The sequence below is a fragment of the Erithacus rubecula genome, assembly GCF_903797595.1.
Source record: "Erithacus rubecula genome assembly, chromosome: 10".
NCBI lineage: Eukaryota > Metazoa > Chordata > Aves > Passeriformes > Muscicapidae > Erithacus > Erithacus rubecula.
In genome coordinates this window covers 28274375-28302164 of record NC_136662.1, presented here as the reverse complement: position 1 = coordinate 28302164, position 27790 = coordinate 28274375, and the positions used below count along the sequence as shown (strand labels likewise).

At 37.5% G+C, this 27790-nt stretch overlaps 2 protein-coding genes across 5 annotated transcripts in view; one reads left to right on the top strand and one right to left on the bottom strand.

The window, feature by feature from the left end:
* RALGPS2 (Ral GEF with PH domain and SH3 binding motif 2) overlaps window positions 1-27790 on the top strand; it is a 109200-nt gene that overhangs the window by 46919 nt on the left and 34491 nt on the right. For all 4 annotated transcript variants that reach the window (XM_079313753.1, XM_079313751.1, XM_079313752.1 and 1 more), the window contains exons 7-8: window positions 712-804; window positions 4671-4797. In XM_079313753.1, coding sequence (XP_079169879.1) covers window positions 712-804; window positions 4671-4797 — 220 coding nt within the window. The remainder of the gene's footprint in view (window positions 1-711; window positions 805-4670; window positions 4798-27790) is intronic.
* Window positions 7309-25863, bottom strand: ANGPTL1 (angiopoietin like 1). The gene is made up of 5 exons (XM_079313756.1): window positions 25433-25863; window positions 18136-18991; window positions 13006-13199; window positions 11270-11540; window positions 7309-10321 (listed from the first exon to the last, which is right to left on the bottom strand). Exons 2-5 carry the CDS (start codon window positions 18959-18961, stop codon window positions 10134-10136), a joined length of 1479 nt encoding a protein of 492 aa, XP_079169882.1. The 5' UTR covers window positions 18962-18991; window positions 25433-25863; the 3' UTR covers window positions 7309-10133.

The following is a 27790-nucleotide window of genomic DNA, read 5'->3' as shown; positions in this document are numbered from 1 at the left end:
CATGACACTACTACCAGTAGTTACTTGGCCAAGGCAATGGATTGTTTTTGAGACAGAGGGAGAAGAAAAAGAAAAGGGAGGGAAATTCCAAATGCACTTAAGACAGTGCTTTGTAGAGTTTTTAAGGGAATTCTTTTACCCTAATGTTTTTGCTGTTCAATTTTGATTGGGTTGTTGCTTTCCACTGGTCAGTTGTCATATTTCAGAAATGGCCTTTCAGTGAGAGGGGTACTCCAGCTGTGTGGCTTTTGAAATTTACCTCCTTCATTTCATCCTGCTAAGATGTTTTTTAGGTGCTTTGATATAGCCTTGGTAGTTGCATAAACTTTAGGTACTGACATGATTACATCATTCACCATTGGATTGTCCTTCCTGGCATGTTGTTTTAAACCACTATTGAATGCCATGAAAGGAATTTGTTGGGTTTGAATGTCAGAAAATTTCTGGCACTTCTAATATATTCCCCAATATGTGTCTATATCTATATTTTTAAGGGTTCTCTATGGGCTGTGAAACAGCTAGTTAGTCTAATCCAGAACCATAGAGATGCAGTAATAAAAAATGAGGAGGTGCTGTAAAAGTGGTCTGTGTACACAGCAGTTCACTCTAACACTTCATTATCTTTGTATTGTTATTTATTCTGTACTCATTATTGACAGCACTTGGAATGTTGTTTATTGCTATTATTTGTCTGTTTTTTTTTGTCCTCAGAAACTGTATGAGCTGAATAACCTGCATGCACTGATGGCAGTGGTGTCAGGTCTCCAGAGTGCTCCCATCTTCAGGCTGACCAAGACATGGGCGGTAAGTGAGCAGGACAGGGACAGGGGTGTGGGGTTCAGCTGCTCTCAGGTAAGTATTACATTCCTAAGCTGGTTTTCAAGGATGCAGCAGTTACTGCAGAGAGCTTTAACTTTTTTCTGCTGTGTACATAATATTTGTAGTTCCTCTGAAGTCTATGGTTTCCTCTTATTTTTTTTTTCCATTCTGCTGTAGAAATATTTTCCTCTGAAAAATAGTTCCCTGCAGATTCTGCTAAATGCAGAGGCTTCTCATGTGGCCAGAAGCTATTTTGTATTTAGTTGCTGGAAAATTCTGAATGCCAAAGCAGGTCATACTTTAATCATTTAGGGGTTTATAGTGTTGGAATTTTTTTTTTTTGTTAGCTATGGAGAGCAGATGTTCAGAAACTCTTTATTCAGTTTCCATAAAGAGATTCGTTGTTTCTCTGACTGATAACTAACTCTAGAACCTTTAATTATCATTTCATAGTTAAAACTCCATCAGATTCCTTTGTACAGCTGTGAAAGTACAGTATTCTTTGGAATAATTGTTATTTCTCATCTGGTTTTTGACTGGTGTTAATATTGTTAATCATTATATCCCCGATAGGAATATTAGGAGTTTCTTTTGTTCATTGATACTTTAGAGCTTAGAAAACAGTCCTTATTCAGCTATATATTGTGTAGTTTTTCAGCTTTTTCAGATGAGTGTGACACTCAGTGTGACAGAAAAAATAAGGTGATTGAGATGCTCCTGTGCAAGGGATACATATAAGTAGATCACTAAAAAAAGCTGAAAGTTTTCACTGAACACACATCAGTGCATCAGTGTATTTGTCTCATAACTGCATGAAGATGTTGTTCAGTTGATAAATATTCCCAAAACTGAATATTATTCATTTCTGCCAAGATACTCGATTTCTGGTCACATTTTGCAAATGCAAAATTGAGTTAGACATTGCTTCCAAATACCAAAAATCTCTCTGAGGAAATCTTAGTGAAATTAACACTTCAAAATGATCTCAAGGAGAACTTCTGGTTTTCAAATTTTATGTTGAGGAATTAGTTTTATGTAACTGTGAGGCTGAGTTGATTTTTAAATCTCTTTTTGTACATGGCTCAAATTAAATTTAACTATTACCATATATAAATAATAACCACATTAATTACTACCATAATGATGCCATTCAAAACTAGGAGTCCCCAGTTTCTTTTGATGCTTAGTTATACACTAGTTTGCACTTACAAGGTTTATTTGTGTGCTCTTGACATACTGTATGAGTCTTTAAAGTTCATCCCTCTTCCAACTTCTGAAATTCCAGGTGCCTTCTTCCACATTTCTGCAGGTGTTTGATTCCTCATACAATCCCAAGCGAGTCTGTGCTTTTCATCATCTTACATAAGCCTTTGCAAATTCAAGTTGCAGGGTAGCTCCCAGCAATGTGCACTGCAAACTGATTTAGTTGTCCTTCTCTTGAAGTTCAGCTTATAAATTCCTGAAGATAATTCTAAGCCTTTGGCTTTCTGTATGTTAAAAGCAAGAAAAGGCACACCAAGCCTTTGAGTCATGAAGGCATCTTGGTAAGTTACACAGGAATCCTTCAAAACCTTCAACATGGAAGAATTTCAGCTCCATTTCTGAGATGGCTTGCAGCATCCCTCAATCAACTCAATTTACAAAGTTAGGAAAATAGCTGCATGTATATTCATTCCCTGAAAAAAACCCACCTTAAATGGCTGGAATCTAGAATTGAAAGGAGCCATTAAATACTTGCTTGGTAATCTAATGTTCCTAAAAGAATGAAATGCATGTCTTCTGACGGTATGTCTGAATTTGTCTGAAATTTGTCTCGCTCATTGCCTGCACACACTCTGAGCTCTGGAGAATAATAAGTGCTGCTTTTAATGTGTGATTTGCCCCATTCAAAACTTGAGAAGAATTGTGAGCCTTTCCAAGAAAGTTCACAGAATAGAATATTTAGCTTCTCTCCTTTTAATGTATAGGAATTCTAGATGACCAGTGAGGGTTTAGGCAATAAAGCAAATAATCATTAAACATGTGAAGTGGGGTGAGCCAGCATCCTGAGGCCTCATCTCTTTTTGCTGGCATTTCAAGAAAGTTGTATTCAGTGCTGGCACACTATAGCTAGAAAGCCAAGAGCAATTTGGAAAGCTCCAAATCCTTCCCTGCTGCTATAAACTGTCAGCCTTAGCTTTTATTGTCTCTGCATATGTACAGCTCTTTACTGTTCTGTCCAAGAGACAGAAGAAGAAACATTACTTAAAAAAGCAGCAACTCCAAAACTAAGGACTAAGAAATAGGTTCTTACTTGGCCCTCACTCTTGTAATGTGCTGGGCTTCTCTGGACTTTTCTCCCTGGAGGTGGAAGCATGGCATGAATTGGCCTGGGAGCACCAGGGGAAGTCATGCAGGATCAGCTTGTTATGAGATGATCCAAGGAGCCTGAAAAGATAGATCAGACTTATATAAGAGTGTGTAAATCAGCATGTTTTGAGGAAAATGCAGTTCATTTCATTCAGGCTTGAAATCAGGCCATTATTGTATCTGTTAGTCTTGTCTTACCTTACAGTCTGCAGATCTACAAAAACCTTTCAGGCATTAAATGACAGCAGAATGTTTCAGGATATTATTAGAAGAAGCTGATCCAGGCTGATAAAACAGCTTTGAGAAGGTGAACTTTGAAAATGAATGTCATGCTTGGGTGTTTGGAAAGGAGTCATGTCAGTCTGCTGCTTCCTTCTCTGGAAGAGTCTGCAGTTCTAATGAATGGAGAGGCTGTTCAGTTGAGTGTCGAAACCAAACCTGAATTAAAGATGCAAATTAATTGCTGGAATTTCAGTGATGAGTATGTCCTGGAAGACAATTCACTTTCAACTAGTGGCTTTCTTCTGAAAGCCAGTGCTAGGTTTGTCTGTTTTCATGAAGAGTTGGATATAGGAAAGGAAGTAAAAATAAATTATTTCAACAGTGAATTTGCAGAAGGGAGATTTCACTTCTATCAGGCTCACCTAGGTTGACCTTTAACTGAAGTGGAAAGGGAATATGTGTAGAAATTCAGTGATCTGACCCTTGTAAGTGCATTCTAGGGGAAAAATTGACTGGGACTTGGAACACTGAATCTCCTGCAGTTTTGCAGGAGCAGTTCAGGAAGATGTTTGGAAAATATCTTAACTTACTTTCCCCATCCTACAAAGAGCACCTGGTTGCTTTTAACTATCAAAGGAAGGAATTGGAGATAGGGGAATGGATAATGAAGGAGAGCCATGACTTTTTAAGTTTTCTGTTCAAAGTGGACATTTCTGTAATATTTAATAGCCAGTAAAATTGCCAGTTGGCAGACGAATACAAGTCCATGAGCCTTCTGTAAAAAACCATAGATAAAATCCTTACTCAAATCCAAGATATAGCCAATACTAGCCACTGTGAAGAGAATTGACTCCATCCCATCTCAAGCCAACACACTTACAGATAATCAGAATGAAAATGTTATTGGCATGAATACTGCTGATGTGGACAGCACATGAAGTTGTGATGTGTGTTAGCTAGATCCATTTTTTGGTAACTTGTATTGTTTCTGAAGGATACTCCTGGATACTAGCATTTTTACCTGCTGAATTTTTAGAAGAATTTTTAAATTTAACACCCAGAATTGTTGTTTTTCATTGTAAACTTTCCAAGTGCTCTCCTTTAAGGAGAAAAGGATGCACTTTTGAAGCAGTTTAAAATAAAAAAAAAAAAAAAAACAGAAAAAAGCAGCAGACCACTAACAGCAGCAACAATGGGGAAGTGGAAATCTGTGCTTGTAAGGGTAAAAGAGGAAATAACTTAAACTCATGTGGTTTTGCCTTCTTTTTTTCTTTGCCTAGTTGCTGAGTCGGAAGGATAAAGCCACCTTTGACAAGCTGGAATATGTTATGAGTAAAGAAGATAATTACAAAAGGCTTAGAGACTATATCAGCAGCTTGAAGATGACTCCTTGTATTCCCTACTTAGGTAAGCTGTAGCCTGTTTCTCCAGTGATTATACAAGCTAAACACCATCTCTTAAGCATTCAGGAAACTCTGAGTACTTCATTGGAGAATCTACAACCCAAGGTGATTCTGGACACTCTGTATGTGGCAGGACAGAACCTCAGAAAGAAAAAAAAGTCTTAAATCTCACAAACACTGCAGGTTTTACATCCAGCATCAGTTTTCTAGGAAACTATTTTGCCACATGTTGTACAGTTACAATGACTTCTGGAGAATTACTTCCATTGTTATGCCTGCCAGTCTTCCTAAATACTTGACTGTTCTGGTAATGATGGCTTGTCATTTATGAAAAGCTATAAATCACAAGCTTCTGAGAAAAATGCAGATCTTAGAGTTTGGAACATGGTAAAATCTGGAGATATTGCTGTATTTAATATCCACCAATGTGACAAGAGAAACTAGGTTGTTATAATTGACTCAGCTTTATGGAACAATTATTAGTAAATTATATTCCTGTGTATCTAAAAACTAGATAAATACATTTAATATGTGTTGGTTTTGTTCTTGAGCTAATTTAGTGTTACTTAAACTAAACAGACATTAAAGTGGTAAGTGTGCTGTTTTTAATGTAGCTTTTGTTTCGTGAGATATTGATAGTCACACCAAATTAAGGAACTGTGTATGCAGTTCTTTGTATTTTTGCAGATAAGTTGCTCTTACACCTGAATTCAAGATGAGCCTTTGTCATTAAGGCCTATTAGACTGTAATTTCTGTTCCTGAATTTTGACTTCCTTTACTCTGCTGGGCTGTTAACTTTTCCAGGATTAATTGGTTGAATTTTACATGCTGCTATAGAAATAGAAAAAGTACTTCACCCTGGGAGACCAGATTTTCATGCCCTGTAGTGTTTGTCATTCAGGGCCTGAATCAAAAGGCACAAAAAGGAAACTAAGCATTATGTAATGTGAGGAACCATGGAGTTTTCCCATCTTGTGTACATGGACAATATAGAGACTTGATATGTAGTTCTGAAATGCTTCTTACGCTGATGCTTCTTACCTGTATGCCATGATTTTTGAAACATGAAGCCAGTGTCAAATTGTTTTCTTACTGGTTGTACAAATCCCAAGCTAAATATTGGGAAATAATTTTTAAGTTTCATGAAATATGTAAGTCTTTTCTATTTAGATAAATAGAAATGCTCTTTACTGTGACCTGATGTAGTTCAAGCATGTGTTGTGGCCTGAATTCATATGTTACCAGTTCTTAGTAGTGACATAAGGAATGTCCTCAAGCATTTTTTAATTCTCTAAGTAATAGTGAATTCTTACTGGTGCACTCCTTCTAAAATTAAATTTGTGCAGTTTAAAAAAGTGGCAAAAAAATTACCTTGATCATACAGTCATGATAAATCTGGATCCACTTTGGAGGATTGATAGTTGAATCTAAGTTTTCTCATTTGATGAAAGCTTTAATCTCTGCTAAGACCCAAGTAGATTAGTTATTTCTTCAATTTCCTTCCCAAGGCATTTTTACTAATATGAGAGTCATTTGGAACAGAAGTAACTGAAATTGCTTGTTTAACTTAATGTTTTAAGCTTATCAGTTGCAGGTTACAATTCCTAAAATGAATACTTCTGCTATAAGATTCTGTAAGGGAGTAGTGCTGCTCCTGGTTTAAAACATGTAAGGAAGCCTACCTAGAATTCTGCAGATGAAAATGGTGATCATGGCAAGGGAATTCCTCAGGAGGGCCATTCCCTCTCTTGGTGAAAGGAGGAGTGGGGATTCTTCATGCCTGGTGGGGAGAGCCAGCAGCTGCCTGGCTCACTCAGAATGCTCTTTGGAAGAGTGCAGAGCATCAGACTTGCCATACAATTAAATCTGGCATTACAAATCCCCTCTAGAGAAACACTGGCACTGGTTGTGGAGTGTGGAAGGTCATAGGGAAAGTGAACATGTAAAGGAATTTCAGCTGCAATTTCAAGGATGAATGTTTCACACTTATGCAGCCAAATACCAGATGTGGGTATAGATTTTTTTTTCATGGCCATCTTGACATTATAAGAGAAATCTTAAATGCTTTCTCAGTGTAAGTTTTGCAATAGGAGTGGAGCCACAGAAGTACAGATTGTCTTATTTCCACAGCTCCCCCTCTGTGGGCATGATAATGATGTGCTTCCACATTTAACTGCAGGGGTGGGAAATGGAAATGTTTCTCTGCTCCTTGCAGCAATGATTGTGGTGTGATTCCAGAATTCTGGAAATGCAGGTGGGAGCAGCACATCATCAGTGTGGACTCAATCTACTTAAATGTGAGTGTGAAAAGCTGTGCAGCACCAGTAGAGATGGCCCTTGATGCACAGTATGGGATATGTCATCAGTGTTACATCACCCAGACAACTAAAGCAGCCAGAAAAAATGGGAGCTGTGTATGTGATGTTTCACCTTAGAATAAAACCCTGATCTCCAAGGGAGTCTTATTCCAGAGTTCTGATCCATTTGAGACTGCACAATGAAACAACTGAGCCATATCTTGAGAAGTAAGATTTTATTTAACTAAGCAGTACTACCTTGTGAGATACTTTTCTTATACCTGTCTTTGAGGAGTGATATCCAGAAAGAGAAAAGCTGAAAACAGGTTATTAATTATTCAGCTGCTTCAGTGATAGTGCTTGCAGTAGATTTTGTAAATAAATGTGAAAACTGTGTTTCAGGTCTTGTACAAGTTTTGAACTTTCTTGAGGTCTGCCTGGTTAAATTTGGACTGATGGTAGAGGAATGGTGAGGGGTTTATCCTTCCCAGACAGACTGCTTTTAAATGCCCAGGGCAAGAAGCCTGAGGGATGCTACAGCCTCTCTTGAAAATCTTTCAAAAGAAAAAGTGTGAGAGAAAACATTGAACTTTTAAATACATTCGCCCTGCTTAGAAAATTCAGCCCAAAAGCTACAAACTGATAAAGTTATAAGCATTTGAAAGTTAATTATTGTACAGAGTATGAACCAACCTGAAAAAGACATGCTTTGCTTTCATTCCTCATAATCTTAAATCTGCAACTTAATTAACTCTTTCAGAGCACAGCATTTGTACAGTCCAGGGTTTCTGGGTGGATTTTGTAATGTTTACTTAACGTCATCCTGAAGCTTTAAATTGGGGAAGGCTCATTTTTTAAATGTCTAATATGTAAGATTTAATTAAAAGGCTGAGTGCAGGCTAATTTTACTTTAGGGTTTCTGCAAAGTACACCTTTCACTGAGTGCACTGAATAAGCAAACACTGTTTTCTCAGCAGGCAAGAGATTCTTGGGGTAAAATACACTCTCTGCCAAGGAGAGGAAATCTGCCTGTTAAATGAACTAAAAACTGTCAGAAGTGATCATTAAAGAATGTTTTGGAGTGCATTTTCCTTTTTTTTAAGTTTACCTGAACCGCTCTTCTATCCAGCTACCATAGAGAAAAAAGGACAAACTATAGAGAGTCTGAATTTTAAGCATTTGCATTTGCAATTAAAAAATGTTTTGCAGGATCGAATGAAACCTCTATCAATGAGGTCTGATATTTGTAACAAACAAATATTCCTTATATGAAGAACAATTTCAGAATTGTAATCATGAACATTTGTGTCAGTTAAAATTCTTGGAATTTGGGAATGGAATATGCTGGGACTGAGTCTCCACCACTGCCAAACCCTATTAAATATTGGTGGAACTGGTTTGCTTTGATCTTTGACCAAAGATTTAACTACAAGCCTTGCACCCATACATTATCAATGAAGCTTTATCTCTGCTCCTTAGAAAGTGTGTTCTGAAAGTAAAATGCTGGTTTTTCTCCTCTGAATTGCATAAGAGGCTTTGCATCGTAATTGATATTGTCTAATTTAACATAACAATAATACTAGATTATTCTTTTAGCTATTGTGGTTTCTAACTTTAAATAGGGACAAAGTTCCTTAAAATCCTGAAGGCACATGAGTTGCTAAACAAACACATTGGTTACAATTCAGAACAGTATATTCAGTTTTACATAATACAAAATTAAATTAGGCAACCTATGTGGCTATAAGTGCAGTTATTAAATAATTTTATATAACAGGAAGAAAGCTTTAGTTCAGAGATTCTGCTACCTAAAGTGAATGTTTGGTTGTATCTTTTTTTGGAAATATCTTGTTTTGAATTAGTGTGTGGCATATTTTTTGTTAAATGTTGGGAAAGTATTTTCTAATTAATTTCTTAAATTGTGTTTTAATTCCACTGTAAATATGCTATCTAGAAGCTAAAATTTAGTATAGACAATATCCAAAGTTGTATAGGTGTAAGGGAAGGCAAATGTGTCATAAGAGCAGCCCAAGTTTGGGAAGTCAGGGAGAACACTCTCAGAGCTGATTTCTAACCTTTATTTTACTGTGGGAGCAGAAAGCTGTGTTGGAGGAAAACTTCTAATATTCAGAGACTTATCTTGATAAGTATGTGTGAATGCTTGGTCAGCCCTCACCACTCCTAATTGGAGCAGGGAAGTGTCAAGTCATGATTTTAATATCAGGACTTTCAGTTTTCTCATTTAAGTTCAAAGTTTTTATTAGCAAGCTTGAATATGGAGGTTAAAAGTAAAACAAAATACCAGGTAATTTGATTGTCTCAAGTTTATCAATAATTTCATACAATTTATTTTCTTACATAGGTAACATTTTGCCTAAATTTTTACAGAAGGCAGGACTTGCAGATTTTAGCAGTGTAGGGAATTCCCTAAGAAATTTTATGTTTAATTTGCCTCTTCATTTTGAAATAATTATTTGTTGCAAAAATCTTTCTCTGCTGGCAAAGCTGAAATGTCTCCAATTTTTTATGTAGGTTCTTGGAGTAAATATCAAACAGTATGTGAAGTCAGAATTTTCATTGAAAGTAATACCAACATTTTTAAATAAATTGTTAAATAACTAATCAATTTTCACATTAAAGCAAGACAATGTAATTTCACATATTTACATTTAAGAGTTGAGCTAACCTGAAGAAGCATAAGCTTTTTGAACTGGAAAAGCTTATATCTTGTCAAATATCTGGAATTTTTTACCAGTTTTGACTGTTTACATCAAGCATGTTGATCTTGAAAAAAAGATAAATATGCTTTGCAAGCACAAACATCTGCTTTTGTGAATGTGTGTTTAAAAAAACAACTGTCACAGTAGAGAAGGATCCTAACAAAGGAGAGGGAAACATGACAAGGGGAAGAAGACAGGAAAACTGGAGACCTGCTTTTTGCAGGGGCAAATTGTGCAAAACAATGATTAAAAAGTAATATTTTATTTTTCTGGACCTCAAACACTGAGAATTTTCTATGGGAGTACTGTGGGATTTTCCTCCTCAGTCTATAGGTCTGATCATCATCTGAACTGCTTTCAAGGAGTAGGATCCCCCCCGGTACTCAGCCCAGAATATTCCATCCTGGTACTTGCTCCTGTAGTGGCCCCCTCGGTACCAGACCCCGTTGAGGTTGGAGTGGGCACAGGCGTTGTACCACCAGCCACCCTTGTGGAAATGAGCACAGTTTCCTGTGGAACAGAAGGACATGGTGAGCTTCATCTTTAGGCAGTAGGAATGGAGATTTAATAAGAGTTTTCATATTGTGGCTTATTCTCAGAGGCAGCTTGGAAGTACTTCACAGCCTGTTGTGCTGTTCTTGCTAAGTTACCAATTCTGTTGTAACAGCAGCCATTGCTGAAGGGGTGGCTATTGACACGATCTTTAATGTGACAGCAGAAAATGAAGGATAGAGCTCTTCTCAGCCTGCCAGCACTGCCTGTCCATGAGCTAACACCCAAGGAACTCAGATTATGCGCTGTTTAGAAATACTTAGCGGAAGCAATGTGAGTTGATACAGCCTCGAGCAGCATGAGGGGCCACGGTTCCACAAAGAGTTGCTTGTAACTTGTGTTTTTACTGTTACAGGCTTGTCTAAGAGTTTGCAGGATTTGTCCAGCTTTATGGTTATTGACAGCTGAGGAAAAGCACTCCCCAGCCTTCCTGTTACTGCAAAGGAAAAACTGCTGGGAACGAGAAAAAGGGAGCTTTAAGGAGTACAAAAACCAAGTGATGTGCCCCTTTCTTAAGTATTGGTACACAACTAAACCTCTGCACACTTGCAGTTCCCTTCATGTTCTTCAAAGGCTTTAGTTCCTGGTGATTCTGTGGCAGCAGCAGTACTCAGAGATCACCTGGACAGATATTCTGATTTCAGTCATATGCAAGTGATGAACTAAACAGAAAATCTCTGGAGATTGTTGTCAGTGAGGCTAATAGATTTTGGGTTTCTGACAAGTATAGGGGCTCAAAGGGGGACCTGCCAATGTGATTTTTATCATCATTGATATAAAGTGCCTTCCAATAAGGTTATTTTATCATAATTGGTGTACTTTTTTTGTCCCACGCTGTATTGTTTGCCATGGTATCACTGGTGGAACATCCATCACTCACTTTCACAGGCACACTGCTTTGCTTACCTGAATACATGTCCCTGTCCCTGTCCAGTGTTGTGAATTGCTTTCCATTGTGCCATATCATGGAGTCTCCAGCGTTGCCCTGGTAGGTGCCCAGGCGCAGCCGGTAGAATTCACTCTCGGGCTCCAGGCGGAAGCTGCTGTACTCTGCGTAGACTTTCTTGTTGCTCCAGTCCTCCAGCTCAATCAAGAGTCTGTAATTATCCTGATTGCTGAGCATGTACATGTTTTCCAGTCCCAGCCAGTACTCTCCATCAATGTTCCCAAATCCTTTCTGTGCAAAGGAAGATCAGAAGGTGCTGTTAGCTTAGTTTGCTGTGTTTGTTAAAACACTCATCAGCAGGAGTGTGATAAACCAGGGGAACTCGGGTGCTGACAGCCTTTTAAATGTCTGAGTGACTTCAACCCATGCATTTAAGTGCTTTATTTTGCTGCACTGGAAATGCTAAGCTGCAGTAATGCCAGCACCAGTAATGATGGGAAAACAGCTCTGTCATTGCTGTCGTCCTTTTTTTAAGATAAAAGGGAGGGAGAATAGGGAAACTGAAACAATATTTCATGATAAAGCTAAGGAGATTTGGAATAATGGGTGAATAATGGAATTTTAGGTTATAATTCCGGATTGAAAAAGGTATTTATGGATCAACAGTCTCAATGTTCAAAGCAGATAACTTCTTGTTACTTCAGTATTGCAGCAGGTAGTGTTTCTTACTGTGAATTTAATCACACTGTTCTTCTATGTTCTTTATTAGAAATGAAATATAAAGACATCTTTTCTTTCAAATCACAGACTACCAGCAAAGTAGCTGTGAAGTGGTATTTTCTTTCTGCTGTCTGCTTTCATCAAGTAAACCAGTGTTGTTAATGTTTGGTGTTTCATTAGATTCAGAATGTTTATGACTGCTTTTTAAGGCACTCCATAACTGCCTTAAAACAATTTACAACATTTAACAATTCCAGAACCAACTATGTACTGCTCTGGAAAGTAAAGTTAACTGCATAATTTGCATAATAATTTGGGGGTTTTGTTTGATTATTGAATAATTGATTTAGTTCTTATTGATTTAGAGATTAACATTTGAATCACAAAATTTGAAGAATGCACAAAGGAAAAATCCTCATGTTAATGTGTGTCCTATACGTTATATTATCATTATTATTATTAATCATATGATCACGTTTACTGTTTAGCATGTAATTACTCCAAAGTAAAAAGCATCTTCTTGTCATCCTGGACATTCTGCCTGCTAGTGCCTAACACAGTAACAGACAGCAATGTGTTTCCTTTCATCATCCTGACATCTCTAGATTTCTAGCCTAAATTTAACAGATGGAAATAACTTCCTTTAATTCATTATTAGGATTATTTTTAAGATGAGCCCCCCAATCCAGCAAATCTCTTAGTGTGTTTAAATGAATAATTTCACTGAGTTTGCTTATTCATAAGGGAGACAAGTGAAGTTTTACAAGTACTCACTGTAGTTCTCAGTGTGTTAATAAAAATCATGTGTTCAGTTAGAACTTTGTAATAAATTACTTCCCAGCCACTGTCTAGAGTAACATCTCCCAGTTGTGTTGTGCATTACAAACCCAGGGTGTTTCAGCCAGGTTGGTTCATACAAAATTAACTGTGCATTCAGGGAAATAGCACATTCCCACTGAAATATGTTTGTTTCTGAGGGAAGATCACTCTTTTCAATCTTTCTTTGCCCTCTGATTTTCTATATTCTAGATTTTACCTTGTAACTGTCCCAGTTCCTGAAAAAGTTGACAGATCCATCTGTCCTTTTCTGGATAACTGCCCATCCTCCAGGGTCCAGGCTGTTCTCACACCAGAGTTGCATTGGCTCGTTGCTGTTTTTGGGTTTGATCATGTAGATGCCACTGTTGGTGTGCCCAGCTTCCCTGGCTTCTTGGCAGTCTTTGAATGGACCTGTTGGAAAAGAAATACTGTAAGCCTTCAAGCTTGGCTGTGCACTGCCCATTGTCCAGGAATATTTTGTAATGGAAAGTCAGTAATTCAATCAAGGTATAAATCTACCATGGAAAACAGTGCAAAAAGTTACTGTCTGAGATTAATTGTATGTATAAATAAATATGTCAGTATCCTCACTTGATAAATTTTTGAACAAAAATTTCATTTTGCTAAACAAATCATAGATTTTGATTACCAACACCTGATTTTTTATCTGCTGTGGCAAAGATTTATACTCTGGCTGTTGATACTGAAGAACATTATGGTTTTTTTTTTTAGTAATTATTTTCTTTTTTTACAAAAAGCAGACATCAATTTCCTTCATTTTCTGGTGTACCAATTTGAAACTCATGGAAGTAAAAACCAAATGTAGGATACCCAACCAACCCTCCCTATTTCTGCATATATAAGTAGCTTGAGAACTACTGTAAGAAATATTTACTGTCAGAGTCTACAGACATGGAGTTTAGTCAGAGAGAATTCTTATGCTGCATAATTTTCTGCTATTAGGTTTGAGGATTAGGATTTGACAGTTTGAGGATTAGGCTGTTAACTGTGGATGGGAATCTTTTTAAGTTTCATGTGTTGTCCTGGTGTGAGATATGTAAATAGATACTGATGAAGGAAATAAGCAAGCCATGGAGAAGAAATTTTGAGCAGCTGAAAGGACTCACATATTTGTTCTCAGGGCTGTGGTTGCACAAAATTACTGTTGCTGTTGTGAGTGCTGCTTGAAAGCTCTATTTTAGTCCATGTGAATAGTGGTTTTACAAATAACACTCAGAGAAGACCATCTGGTAATTCTCTGAGAAGGATGCAGCTTTTATGTCTGAAAACCTTACCTAGTTTATCTTTCATTTTTGGTAATTTTTTTCATTTACTGCTTTTTAAAAAAAATAATTATTTGCATGTCATTACTTCAGTTGGTTTCAAGAAACTGATAATTTACTAATGAAAAGCAAAGTGTGTTCTGATGACTAGTTAGTGGTGGATGCCCTAAATGCATTTGAAAACTCAGCACATCTGAAAATAAGTTAGCTACAGCTTTCCTCTCCTTCCTGAGAATTTATTTTCTCAAATCTCCTTGGAAATTCAGAGAGTACAGAGAAACAGCTCATGTGCAAGACAGCATGGAAGACATGCTGAAGAATTTGTTGAGGTTATTCTTTAATCAAAAGTAGAGACTGAGAGAAAGGGACCTTGACTGCTGGTGAAGCTTGTGTGGCAAAAGCAAGCTGAAAATCAGACTTTTCTTAGATTTTGAGGTAGTAGTTTCCAGTTGGACAAGTATGTAATTTGCAAAAAATCCATAAAGCATAATTAGAATGCATGAAGCTCGTGTATCTAATGAGGAGTACTTAGAGCTTGTGGCAGTGATAGGAATGCCACAGGCACTGAGCCATTGCTGTAAGTATTGCTGCACTGTAAGAATTGGGATGGCTTTGTCATTCTTCCATTGCAAGCAGTGGCACCTTAGGAAATACATCCTGTAGCTTTGGTATACAAGTGCTTTTTTTCCCTCTTGTTCACAATTAAAATTCTCATGAATATTGTGGAATTTGTCCAGAGAGAAAATTTCCTGGACTAAGCTGGGCTCATTCCCATTCCTTGAACTGTCTGAAGTAAATTTGGGTGCCCTATGACTGAACAGAGATGTTGTTCCAGAAGTATTTTTGTGAAACAGTTACTGCTTTAGGAAAAGTATAAACCAGTAAGTCCTATATTTTGTAATGCTAAGCAAACATTAAGAATAGCTTAATTAGATCTGCTGTTATCCAGGTATTATCCCACATGATTATCAATGGAGGAGGACTTGAGCACTCGTTTTTCCATGAGAGACCCAAGCAGATGTTTGGGGTCATTTTAAGTAGTTTTTAAGGCAGACAGAATTGTACCAGTCTGTTTATGTAATGCTTCAATCCCTTCTGGAGCTCATCTGGCTTTAAGTTCACAGGATGCAACCCATCTGCTTTGATATCCAGCTTTGTCTGCATGTATTAACATAAATTATTGTTGTGGTAGAGGTAAGAGACTTCTGCTCTGAATGTAAGGAAATCCAACATATCCCATAGTTTTTGGTGTATAGTCTTGAATCTTTTTACTGAAGTAGATTCTATAATTATTTTCAAGTTCACACTGTAAGAACTGATCTTGTTCAGTTGAAATACTGAGGTTTGTGAAACTGAGAGATTTTTCACAATGCTGGTGTGGGTGGACTGATGCAAAAAGCATGATTTTCTGTTTAAAATCTTACAGGTTTTATAGTTTATGTAGGGAATAAGTATATTGTGCACATCTAGTCTTTTGTAACAGTCTATGTACAGTAAGTCACTGAGACAGTGATAAGTCAGAAATACTCTGAGAAGATGATCTGTTAAATATTTCACTTCCAAAATTGTGGCTTAGATGTATGATTTAGTGCAGATCATATTCTGTGCTAAATTAAGTGAAGTACAGAAGGAAAGAGATTAAATATTTTAAGTTGAAAGCTTGATAACTTGATGGCTGAGTCCTATTTTGAGATGCCAAATATTATCTCCAGCAGATGATACAGAAGCTGTGCTTGTGCAAGCTTCCATAGATAGGGGTTTTGGGAGCATTAGTAGAGGAAAAGTAAAAAATAAAATTGGACATATATTGAAAAAAAGAAGTTATATTGTTAACCAAGAGGTGTTAGAAATTATTATATGGGGCAGAGTGTGCCTAATTTTCAAGTACTTAACTAACTTGAAACTACTTTTTGCAAAAACAGTGGCAGTAATTTTGGTGGTCATGGGTTATTGTTCCAAATAAGGGTAATTGTGAAAATTACAATTCACAGGTACATTAACCTTCCTCAATTTTTAGAGCAATTTTTGTACAAAGCAACCACCATACTCAGAAAACAGAAATTCATCCTTTTGTTCTCCATATATTTTGCATTTTTCTCTCCACTCACAATCTTCAGATGCACATTGACCTTTCTGACCCCTCTGCTGCATGCAGGTATTTGTGAGGAGGTCCAGGTATTTATTCTGGCTCAGTCTTTAGTAGGCTTATATCTAATTGTGACTGTCTGGTTTTCATTGGTCCTGTTTGGCATCTTTGTACATTTAAAAAAATATTTATATTTTAACCATAGAGGTGTTTCTTCTATGGCATAGTTTTGATTCTGTGCGCCATGAAATCTGTTTACCTTAATTTTAAATATCAGGGATAGTGACTAGGCATTGTGTTGGAATGTCCAAGTTTTGGTTGTGATTACTGATGCATTACCAGCTGTAGCAATTCTCAGCCCTCCTTTTCCTAAGCACTGCAAGAAATACTTAAACTTCCAACTCAAGAATCTAGTATTAAAGGAAGGTGAATAGTATTACAGTAAGCTTCCTAAAATTTATTAATGTTCTCTTCCAAAAATGGATTCAAAATCTGAACTTCTAGGGGTAGAGGGGCCAGTGAACATCAGGATAGATAATTTAGAGGATAATATTTAGTGCTATTGCTTCGTTTTGTATGTGCAGCAGGCGTGTATTGAGAAAAAGATACATTTAGAACAGAACTTGGAAGTAAGGGTTTGCTGGGAAGCAGGAAGTTGTGGTTTTTTATAGAATTATACTTGTGCTGTCTGACCAGACATCAGTGCAATGCTTTGATATGAACTGTTTCCTTTCTGTCATGATGTGCCACTGAAATTCGCATGACATCTGGCATTTTGCTTGGGCTCATGCCTGAATTTTCTGCAGACCTTGAATAAAAATAGTTGTTCTTCACATCAGCAGCTGGTGGGGTGTAATGCTGCAGAACAGTCACAAATGAATGTTTGGCTTCATTTTAAGGAACCAAGTTGAACTTTCAGCTATGACTAAAGGCAATTTGAAAGAAACAAAAACAAAACAACCACCTAAACCCAAACTCCCCACCAAAACATTCTGCTGTTCTAACAGAAGCCAAGAGCAAGCACTCAAAGGGATGTCTGAGAAAAACTTGTTTTTCTGAACAGTTGAATTTCTTTTAAATAGTAATTCTGTCAGCGTTTCAATAAAGTGAGAAACATGATAGAGTTCTGGACAGCTCAGAGGTAGTTAATTGTGTTGTCACTAATTTTGATTCCTAGTGATACATTAATTTATCTAATGACCTAAAGAGTGTAACACCTGAAGGTGGAATACAGTGTTGTGAATGTATTTTCATTATATTTATGGTTTTAGTTTGCCATCTCATAGTGACAACAGTATGAGAATGTAGTTGCTGATTTTAAATTTTAAAGTTACTGATTTTAAATTTTCAATGCTGAGTGCCTCTAATTGGATCCAGCCTTGATTCAGTTATCCTTTCCACTTACCACTCCTGAACATTTCAACTAAACACTTAGAAACTCATTGCATGACTGTGTTGGTGGGTTTAGTTGTTCATTTTAAAGCAGGTCAGTATAGAAGGATGAAAACTCTTCTAGAAGAGTTTTCTTCTGTCAAATGTTAGTATTAAGGACAAAAACTTGAAATTACATTGTTTATGATTAATTAGCTCCTCTTATTCACTCTTGCCAGCTACTGTAATGTGTAGCTAGGAAGCATCGTCAAAGAAATGGGTAAATATTAGAAAGTTTATGCTAATACTGAATTTTCATACTTTGGTAACTCAAATCCAGCTGCGGAGAGAACCCCAAAAACTTTGTCTCTTGAAGGTGAGCATTGTTCAGATTTAATTTCTGAGTATCGGACATTTCAGCAAATTCATCTTGGGGAGATTTAGGCCATTTGGCAGACTAAAGCTTTCCCTGGGAGGTAAAAGGGAATGAGAAAATCAGGAGCAAGAGTGAACTGTACCAGGTACTTTCAATTTTTCCTTGTGTTTCTATGGTTGGGACAGTTTCAGAAGTGGAGACAGGTTAGCTAGTGACAGGTAACTAACTCACCCTCGTCAGTCAAAGCCAGAGGTGGCAGTCTGAAAGGACTCTTTGTAGGAGAAGTGGCAGGGTCAGGTGGTGGCCGTACGTCCCTGTCCCGGGGGTAGCCTGGGTCCCTCTGGATCTCGTTGCCTCCCAGCAGGACAGGGGTGTAGGCCTGGCTGCCGGGGATGTGCTGCGGCACCACCTGCACGAGGGGCGGGGACCCGTGCGGCTCCTGGCGCGAGAAGATCCTCAGGCACTGCTCCTCCAGCAGCGAGATGGTCACCGACTGGTTGTTCACCAGGTCGGTTAGCGCCGCGTATTTCACTTCAAGCTCCTTGTATTTTGTTGCCATCTTCAGCATTTCTGTTGTAACATTAAGGACTTTGTTTTCCAGCTGGGAGAGCTCGAGCGAGTTGTCGCGTTTCCGAATTATCTCGTGCAGGAGTTGCATGTACAGTTGGGTCACGCGCGAGTTCATGTTCCGACTTTCTTTCCTCAGCAGTTTGACTTCGTTCACGATGTTTCCGTCCACATCCACCACCAGCTGCAAAATGTCGATCTCCCGCTTCTGCTTGGACAGCACATCCTTCAGGTTCTCGATGTCCATCCTGGTGACTTCATCTTTCCTGTTCCCAGCACTGGGGCCGTTCGTGTTCACGCAGATCGGCCCTGTGATTTTTTGTTCTGGGACCAGGAAGGTGTAACCACATTTCTTGCCTTCCTCTGCCCCGTCTGCTGAACGAGGCTGCCTCTGCTGGGGCGTCTTGCTGGGCGTGGATTGCTTCGTACAGCGCCCGATGGACAGCAGCAGGAACAGCAGGACACCCAGGGTCCACTTCAATAGCTTCATTTTAAAGCTAGTGTGATGACTGTCAGGAGCCTGTTGAACAGATAAAAGCTAAAGTCATTAAATCAGAGGCACAGTTAAGGCTCCTGGACTTTGGAACTACTTAAACTGATGGGTTTGCCATGCTTGCATGTATGTAGCCAAGCCTTTGGAATCTCTTGCTTGAATTCCATTAGATTGGCTGGCTGTTTTGGGCAGCAAATTAAAATTTAGATACATGATTTAGTAAAGGAGTTGTTGCAATGAGTATATTTTCAGAAACAATCTTGTGCTTAGATTCAGTGTTATACACCATTATCAGTTGGACCGCTCAGATCTGTGCTCACTGCAATTACCTGCACGAGGTTATAGAACATGGAGTGCTTTCAGAATACCTTTCTGGAAGGGAAGTAGGGAGATAAAATTATTTATATAAATGTTGGAATTTGAATTATATAAGCTTTTCTGGTCCCCCCTTTAGTGTTAATATAGATACATATAATTTATTAAATAGTATAATACATACCAACTTATATATACACCCATTTTTCAAGTTTATATATACACAGTTTCAGTAGACTTGAAAAATGGATCTTTAAGACCATTTTTGGGCATGAGTGTTAGGCAGAAGGCAGGAGATTAGATATTGTTGGAAACATCGAAAATTACTTTTTCAAGTGACTTTGAATTTGTAAAAAATCTTAGAACACTATTTGCTCTGCATATATGTTCCTATTTAGTTGCCTTGAGATGAACGTTTAGATTTGTTGTCACACTATTTTTGTATCTTGGAGAAAATCTTTATCCAAGTAATACTGAAGTGTCAGGTGTGTTGTCATTGTCAATACCATACTGAAATGTTTCATTGATCTTTCAAAGAAAACTAGGAATTTCTTTAAAGAATTAAAGTGCAGTGATAAAGATCCAGGAGTGTTTTTTGAGCTGTTTTTTAGCTTTAAATGTTTGAGATTGTAAACAAAGGTTGCACTTAAAGACGGGGAAAAAAAAACCCTTCATTTTTTTAATAGTTAGTTTGGTTTTTGAAGCAGATCACTCTTGCTTTCTCAGCTATTGATTGATCTGGTTTTTCTTTCAGCCTTTCTACAGTGGCCTTTGGATAATTACAAAGAGAAATACAGTAAGAGCAGGGAAAGTTAATTACCCTGCTGTTCCTGCTAAGTCCAAGTTTAAGTGCATTTGGCAATCCTGACACAGTGATCCCAAAGGAGAAGCAGAGCTGTGCTGCTTCCTTTGCATTCACATTACAAATGATAAGGTGACTTTTGGGTCAGGTCACTTTTCTGAGTTCTGTTACTGGCTTTAATATTACTGCAACAAACGGTGTCTGCTCAGCCTCAGGAAACCTGAGTTTTCTTTGTTTCTTGGTTTCACTAAGAGCAGTGGTTACAGGCTTCAAACCATGGTGTACATGCAGTCAGGAGCTAGAGCTAGGAATTCTGCTTAAATGTTTGGTAACTTTTTGTTTGTCTGATGGTTGTCTTGCAAGTGTGCTTCCAGAAGGGGAAGAAAACACATTTAACACGTACTAAAAATCCTTTCTTACCCTGCATAAATGGAGGGAGCACATAAGTGTGAGGAATTTTATTTTAAAATACTTGCTTCTCTTAGTTTGCAGTAATAGGTATTTTTGTGCCTACTAGTAAATATTTTTATCAAAACCAAAATTTATTAGTTTTGTTGCTATTTCTCTGCTGAAACTGTAACTTTGGTTTAAAGAATACAACGCAATGTTAGGAAAAAGTATCACTTTTCTCCGGAGCTGGTTGTGTGTTTTTCTTCAGTAGTTTCAGACATATATAATAGTAAACATTTGGACAGTGCTCAGGTTTGGTAGTGCTTTAGGCTAAATGTTCACATGCATCATGGGAAGTGCATGGGATACTGGTCTGTGTGTGGTTTCTAATTTGACAAGGATGAGCTGAATTAATTGTCTGGAGTTTAAAACCTCTTTGCATCTCCTAACTTACTTTTCAATACTTTTGCATTTACTATTTGTAGATTGAGGGAAAGAGACTTTGTGGCATATGGTTGAGGATGAAGCCATAGTACAAGTCCAATATTTTGCTGTTTTCACAGTGTGTAATAGCTACTTAATAGTCCAAGAAAGTGAATAACATTTTAGTTCTTGGGAATTTTAAAGACCCTACAGAGTAACTGAAATAATGAATGGCTGGGGATTTTTTCCCATAGCAACACATTTTCCCTCTGAAATTCATATTACTTCAATGAACCTTTCAAAACAAAGCACTTTGCAATGCAGTCTACAATCTAACCATGTATTCTGCTGCAATCTGTTTTCTGCATTTCTTTTAGTATTAGATATGTTCATTTACTGTGTACTTTTTTCCTTATGTGTTAAAGTTTCAAGCTCTTTGTCTATACATGTGCTGTCTTGACCATTAAGTGAATTAAAGTGTCTAATACAGCACATCCAAATCCAGCAGCTGCATAAGATTATGTCCTAGAATTTGAAATTCAGAAATACCTTGTAGTAAACTGAGACATTCAGGTAAGCAGGGATGAGTTCCTTCTGAGAATCTACCTAGTGTATATGCTTCCATGGAAATGTTGATGTTGAAAAAATTAAATGTCTTTAAATGTTGCTTGTCAAGTTTGAGCAGCTTAATGCGTAACTTGTTATACAATAATAGGTTCTGAGCAAGATATTTACCTGGAGTTTTAATCAGCTTAGAAGGAAATGAAAATACTGTTTCAGAAATTTCCTGATGTTCTGGGCAAGCAGCTTAAAAAAATAGGAGCTGTTTATCCAAAGTATCCCAGAATGATAGCCTAATATGTAAGACCTAAATGACAAATTAAAATTAGAGTTGGGAAATAGTCCTAGGGTTTTTAGATCAGACACATTTTGTCCCAGATTCCCAGGTTTAGATGTTTAAGTAGTGGCAGAACTGTTAGGAGACAGCTGAGGCTCAGGGAGCAGCTCAGACAGAACCAGTCTCCAACTCTCCCTGCAGGTTTGGAGTCACCTCTGCTGAGGGGCTGTTGGTGCAGACTGTGGAAATGCAGCAGGGGAGTTTGTGATTACAGATCCCATTGCTTTGAAATATGTTATTTATCTCTTTATTAAATGCCTTGGTTTTTAGATTAGAACAAACTGTCATTTCAGCTGGTTCTATCATGTTTCTGTGCCACTCAGTTTTGGGTCTCAGATTTCTGTAGAAGTTTCATTATGTATGTTCTGGCCTGCTGATGTTTTATAGCTTCTGCAGAGGAAAATGTGCAGTTATTCACAGCAACACAAGCTTCTTCATCAGCTTGTCAGAAACACTCAGAGCTGTGGATAGGGCTTCTGATTTCTTTCTTTTTCCAGTGATCCCTGTGCAAAAAAAAAACCCAATTTGCTTTCAAAATTACTTTTTGATTTATTGCTTTTAAAAGTGTTTAAAGGTACAAAATTCCAATTTAAAAGAGCAAAACAAGCCAGTAACTCCTATTTCTAACTGCTGTAACACAGACTGTGTTATCCCCCTGAGAAATACTGGAATCACAAATACAGAGTTGCATGGATCAGAATGTGGGGAAGCTGGTATATATTTGGCATTTTTTAGCTTTCTGCACAGCAAACTATTTGTTCTTTGTTGTGCTGCTGTGACTCATGTTCAGCAGGATGTAAAATTTGGAAACTCGCAACACAAATTGGAATCTGTTCTTCCAGAGCTAACAAAGGCTCGTTCTCCCTGGGCAGTGTAGGGTGATATAGTTCAATGTAACAAAGCTGTTGCAGGTAAATGGGAATATAGGATTCCTTTTATATGGAAAATGCAGTATCAGTATTTACTTTTATTCCAAATATTTATTAAAAGAAATATGGTCAAGTGATAAATGCCAGCAGTGCCCTCTTACATGTAGCAGGAAGAGAAAGAACTGGATTCTTTGAGAAAGTAAATTACAATACTGAGACTAAAGATGCTCTGACCATGATACCAGCTAATCAGGGAGCTCTGTTACTGGTGATACATGGACTTCATTTTCTGTTGAGCTTTGCCTTAGCAGCTGAAATCAATAAGCCCAGCTATGTTCTGCTATGTCTGCACAGGCTACGTGAGGATTTTTGTAGATTTTTTTAGCTTAAAACTAGGTCCATGACATTAGAAGTAATACTAATGTGGAGAAAACACTCTTTCTATGGGAGAAATGTTCCCATGGATTTCAGTATATTTCTGTATTTAAGTAAGTTACTTCTCCCTATATAAACAAGTGCTTTTCCGGCAAGTCCCTCTGCCTCTGCTGAAATAACAGGATTGCTTTCAATTGTATTGAATGGGATCCAGGAATAATATGTTCCTGGGTTTTGTTCATCAGATGCATGATGTATTGGGTCACAGAATTCTGCTTCTCAGAGACTGCCATCAATGTGATTCCTTTTAGGAAAGGCAATCTAAAAATCTTCAAGGGGTTTTTGAGGTTGTCATTGAAAAGGTACCCCTTTTGAAAATGAGAACTTCTTAGAAATTCTCGGCAGAAGAGATTTCTTAATTTTGTCATAGTAGATATTCTGAAAGCACAGCAAAATTTCATGGCATTTCCAGATTTTTTTAGTGAAGCTTTTTTAGCATGGGGGTTCCTTTTCATTTTTTGGCTGCCAGTGTGTGTTTGCACTGTGTCAGCAGGCAGGTACAATGCAGTGCTGCATTTTGTGTTTTGAAATGTGTGATTCTGAGGCACCAGCATTCTGCTTACAACAGATACTGAAGATACTAAGCATCTAGTTATGCTTGGAAATTGCACTTCATTCATTGGTGTATAAATTTTAAGGACCAAACCAATAGGGCACATTACAAAAGCAAAGCCCAGTAAAACAATGACTAAAACCTGACAGAGCCATGTAGTTACTGCTAAAGATTAAAGGTTCAGAATTTCCATTATTATTAGTAAGTTCCTTTAAAACTTCAAGTAGTGTATTTTTTCACTGTACTTCAGATCATTCTTCTGGCAGCAGCATAATATTAGTATTGCATTATTTTTTTAAAAAATAAACATTTCAAAATTTGAACTCTTAATGTTGGAAGGAAGCAATGGAGAGAGAGTTAAAACCTTTTATACAGCCAGTTTATTGCTTTAAAATTATTGACTCAGCTGTTTTCATTTGTGGAAGATTTAGGAATTGTTCTAAGCAGTGTAAATCGAACCCTTGGCTGATGATGAATGAATGGAGCCTAGTGTCCAAAGCACATTGTGTGCTTTAAATGGGGGGTTGTGTTGTTGTTTAGATGATTCTCCTCCCTATGTAAATCAGCACAAAAGAATAGTAAGGAAAAGGGTTCAAGAACCTGGAAAGGATCCATCTTTCTTGTTTATCAAGGCTGCTTCAGACTTTTTTCCTCTGGTGGCTGCTAAATCTTAATTAGGTTTGTTTTCCGTAACTCTTTGTCTTTCCTTTCAGCATCACCCCCCTCTTTCTCTCTTACTGTGTCAGACAGCTCTGAGTTTGCAAATGCAAGTACATCACTGAAGTTTGTTTGCATTGTTCTGGATTATTTACTGGATTTTAATTTCCAAGTCAGCATGAAGAAAGTTTTCTATTCTTTTCCTATGTATAAGCGACTGTTTTTTGGTTTTCATCTGTACTTTTCTGTGTGTAAACAACTTTCTTCTTTTAACTATCAATTAGCAGCAGCATTCATCTCCCTTCCTTCCCCTAATGAACTGCAACAAGTCTCTCAAATTTCCACTTACTGTAGTGTTGCTTTGTACACTGCATTTTGTGTTTATGAAATGGCTCTTTATTTAGAAACAAACTGCAGTTCAATTGAGGTACAAATAAGGAAGGTATTAGTGCCTGTTGCAGCGATGTCTTTAGATTTTCAGCTGCACAATTGATTGTACTACAAACTTGATTATGTTCTGAATCAGTGTCTGACTCTGGTTTCTTGGTTGGCTCTAGGACTCAGGCAACTTCAACTCCTCAGAAGTACCATAAATAAAAACGTACTTGAAACGATATACAATGATTGCAACTTACAGATGTGCATTGATTTGCTTGGGACTTTTCACAGTGGTTTTATTGAGGTATCCATTTTCTACTTCTAGTAATGCTAGGTCTATGCTCTGGTGTTGGGTGAAATCCAGCTTCCCTGAAATCAATAGGATTTTTGGCTTTTGCCTCCTGGTAGGATCAGAATTTCACATGAGTATGTTCACAGTACCCAAATTACATGCTTAGCAAAGAATCTGGTAGTGCTAATTTTCTGTAACTGAAGATAACAATACAGCTAAACAACTGAAACTTGTTCGTCTCCACAACTGGAACAAGTTAGTCTGTGCTCTTATGCAGTGCCTTTTTCTTTCCAAAGTCTACCAAATGCCACAAAAATGAGTCTTAATGTTAGTTGTCAAATGTTTCTCATGCTGAAAGAGATTTGTTTCTTCGCAATTGCATGTTGAGGGAGATGTATGTAGCATTCAGAAATAGCTCAAAATCAAACTGTAAGTAAGAATAACTTTAAAACTTACCAAGAAATAAAGTCTTCCAGCTGGTTTGCTTCTGTGGCAGATGGAAAATCCAGAGGCCAAGTTGCTTTTGCTTCCTATATTACTCGATGGTGTGGAGTGTTAATCTGCAGCTGGAGCTGAAAACTGCTTTTGTCTTTCTCTGTTAGATCCAAGCTGTATTGAGGAATTGGGTTTCTCCATACGATAACCAAGCTAACTAATCAGTTTAAAAAAAAAAAAAAAAAAAAAAAAAAAAAAAAAAGTAATGCTCCAGTATGTGTTATTCCAGGAGAGAAAGAGAAATGTTTTTTGAAACTGCAGTGTTTAATTCTCACATGCAGAAGTGCTCTAACCAGCTACAGCTGACCCAGATTCCATATACATCACTTTTGGACAGTGTTTTTTTAAACAAACACACACTCGGCTCAGCCGTTCAGCCCACCTATGATGTCACCGCGAGCACTCAGAGAGCAGGAGAAACTCCTCCTTCGGATTTCCTATCCATACCCTCCAGAAAAGGAGGGGGTAGGGAGGCTGAGAAGTTAGGAACAAGGAAAGATTGTTTGCCAGTAGAAGGGAGGTACCATATGGCAACGGACTGTGCAAGAGTTCAGCAGGCAATTACAAATCAAACATTTTTACTATGCTGCCTAAAGATGCCTTTCAAGTTATTACAGTACTGGGCTTCATTTAGAAGAAAGATTCTTTCAGGCTGATAAAACTCGATTTGTGTTCCTGGGAATAAAAGGGGCAGCCTGGCTGGATACAACAGGAAAAATGAACCATTTGTAGTCTAGAAGAATGTTCAACAGAATGTCGCATTCAATTCTTGACGTTCACTTAATATGAAACAGTTCCAGTTGTTAAAGGCAGGAATTCTCCAATACATGTGGAAAATGTTAAAACTCTGTGTGTGATGGTTTGGGGTAGGTATTAGAATATTTGATAACATCTGACTGGTGTTAAAAGTAGCAAAAGCCACAGAGATTATGCTCTACAAGAAATACAGGATCTGGGTTTGGTTCTGTCCATACTCAGCCAGCACTTGAGTGCATTCAATTTACTTGCCATTGATCTTTCTGGTTTCTTCACAAAGGCAGTGCCAATTGCATTTTAAAGAGAATTACTCTTGCATGCATTGAAAATTATTTTAGATTTTGCAGAAGTGCATCCAATAGGTTTAGAGAACTGTTCTTTATAGAAGGCTTGTTTTTGATTTAGTTTAAAGAAAAGATCATTACAAGTCATTCAGAGATAATTCTACAAATACAGTGGTTTATAAAATCCTGCATAATAGTGCAGGTGCCTGTTACAGGGAATTTCCCTATATGTAGTTAATAAGTATGATTTACTTCCTTCGGTGGAAGACTGAGTGGGTTTGGGATTTTTAAGGCTTGTTTGGACATGGTTAGTAAATTCAGGTTCAGGACAGCTTATGCACTCTAGGTAGCATAGCAGTTAAAGGCAACTACCTGATGTTTCTGATTATCCTTTCTGGTTTTTAGCAAACTGTTGCTAGCAGAACAGAAAATTGGGAGATTTAGTAGTATATCAGGTAATGTATAATACCTTTTTATTCACTTTTTTATATGTCACCTTTCAACCACAAGTATTTTAATTTGTTTTTGTGTGTGCACACACACGTGTGTGTGTGTATGTGTGTGTGTGTGTGTGTTGCTTTTGGAGTGATGCCCAGAGTTTCCCAGCTCACATTTGAGGACTGTACTTGTTAGGTGCTATACAAACACAACTGCTGTTCTTGTGAGGTTGTATTAATAGTCTTCCACCTGTAAAGCCAAAGTCCTTGTTATGATTTTGGTTGTACAAGAAGTGAAGTAAAATATAATTTAAAAATTTCCCTGTTACTGAAACAAGCTTCTTAAATGATGTTTTTTAAGTTTGTGTCATTTTTTAATTGAGCTATCTGTGAAAGATACAAGGGATGCAGACTGATTCCTTTGAGCAGCAGAGTTGGTCAGGATATGCTTTCCTTAGTAGGGACAAACAGGTGAAGTTCAAGAAATGGAGTTGTAGTTAGAAATAAAATAAACATTTTATCTATGTTAGGAGATAAATGCTAGTTATCTAGCATATATAATGAGGAGGATTTTCTTCTCTACATGATTAGGGGATTGAAGGACCAGTAAGGTTGCAAGCAGTGGGGGAAGAAGGCAGGTGAGGAATATGAAGTGACTTATGTAGAAGGCTGTAGGATCTTTGGAACTGTGATTATTACAAACTGCAGGATTCATTCATTGCAATCTGGGTGTCCATTTTCCACAGTTAATCTTTCCCATGTTGCTGCAAGTTGAGCTTGAGTTTTTATTCAGCTTGAAGAGTTATGGGTATGATTTATCTTCCTATTGTTTTTTAATTGCT

Excerpts from the sequence above, each read along its gene's own strand:
- ANGPTL1 (XM_079313756.1), bottom strand. The coding sequence starts at position 18,961 with ATGAAGCTATTGAAGTGGACCCTGGGTGTCCTGCTGTTCCTGCTGCTG. Across the intron at positions 11,541-13,005 it reads GGAACTGGGACAGTTACAAG|AAAGGATTTGGGAACATTGA; the intron begins GTAAAATCTAGA and ends TCCTTTGCACAG. Across the intron at positions 10,322-11,269 it reads GGACAGGGACATGTATTCAG|GAAACTGTGCTCATTTCCAC; the intron begins GTAAGCAAAGCA and ends TCTGTTCCACAG.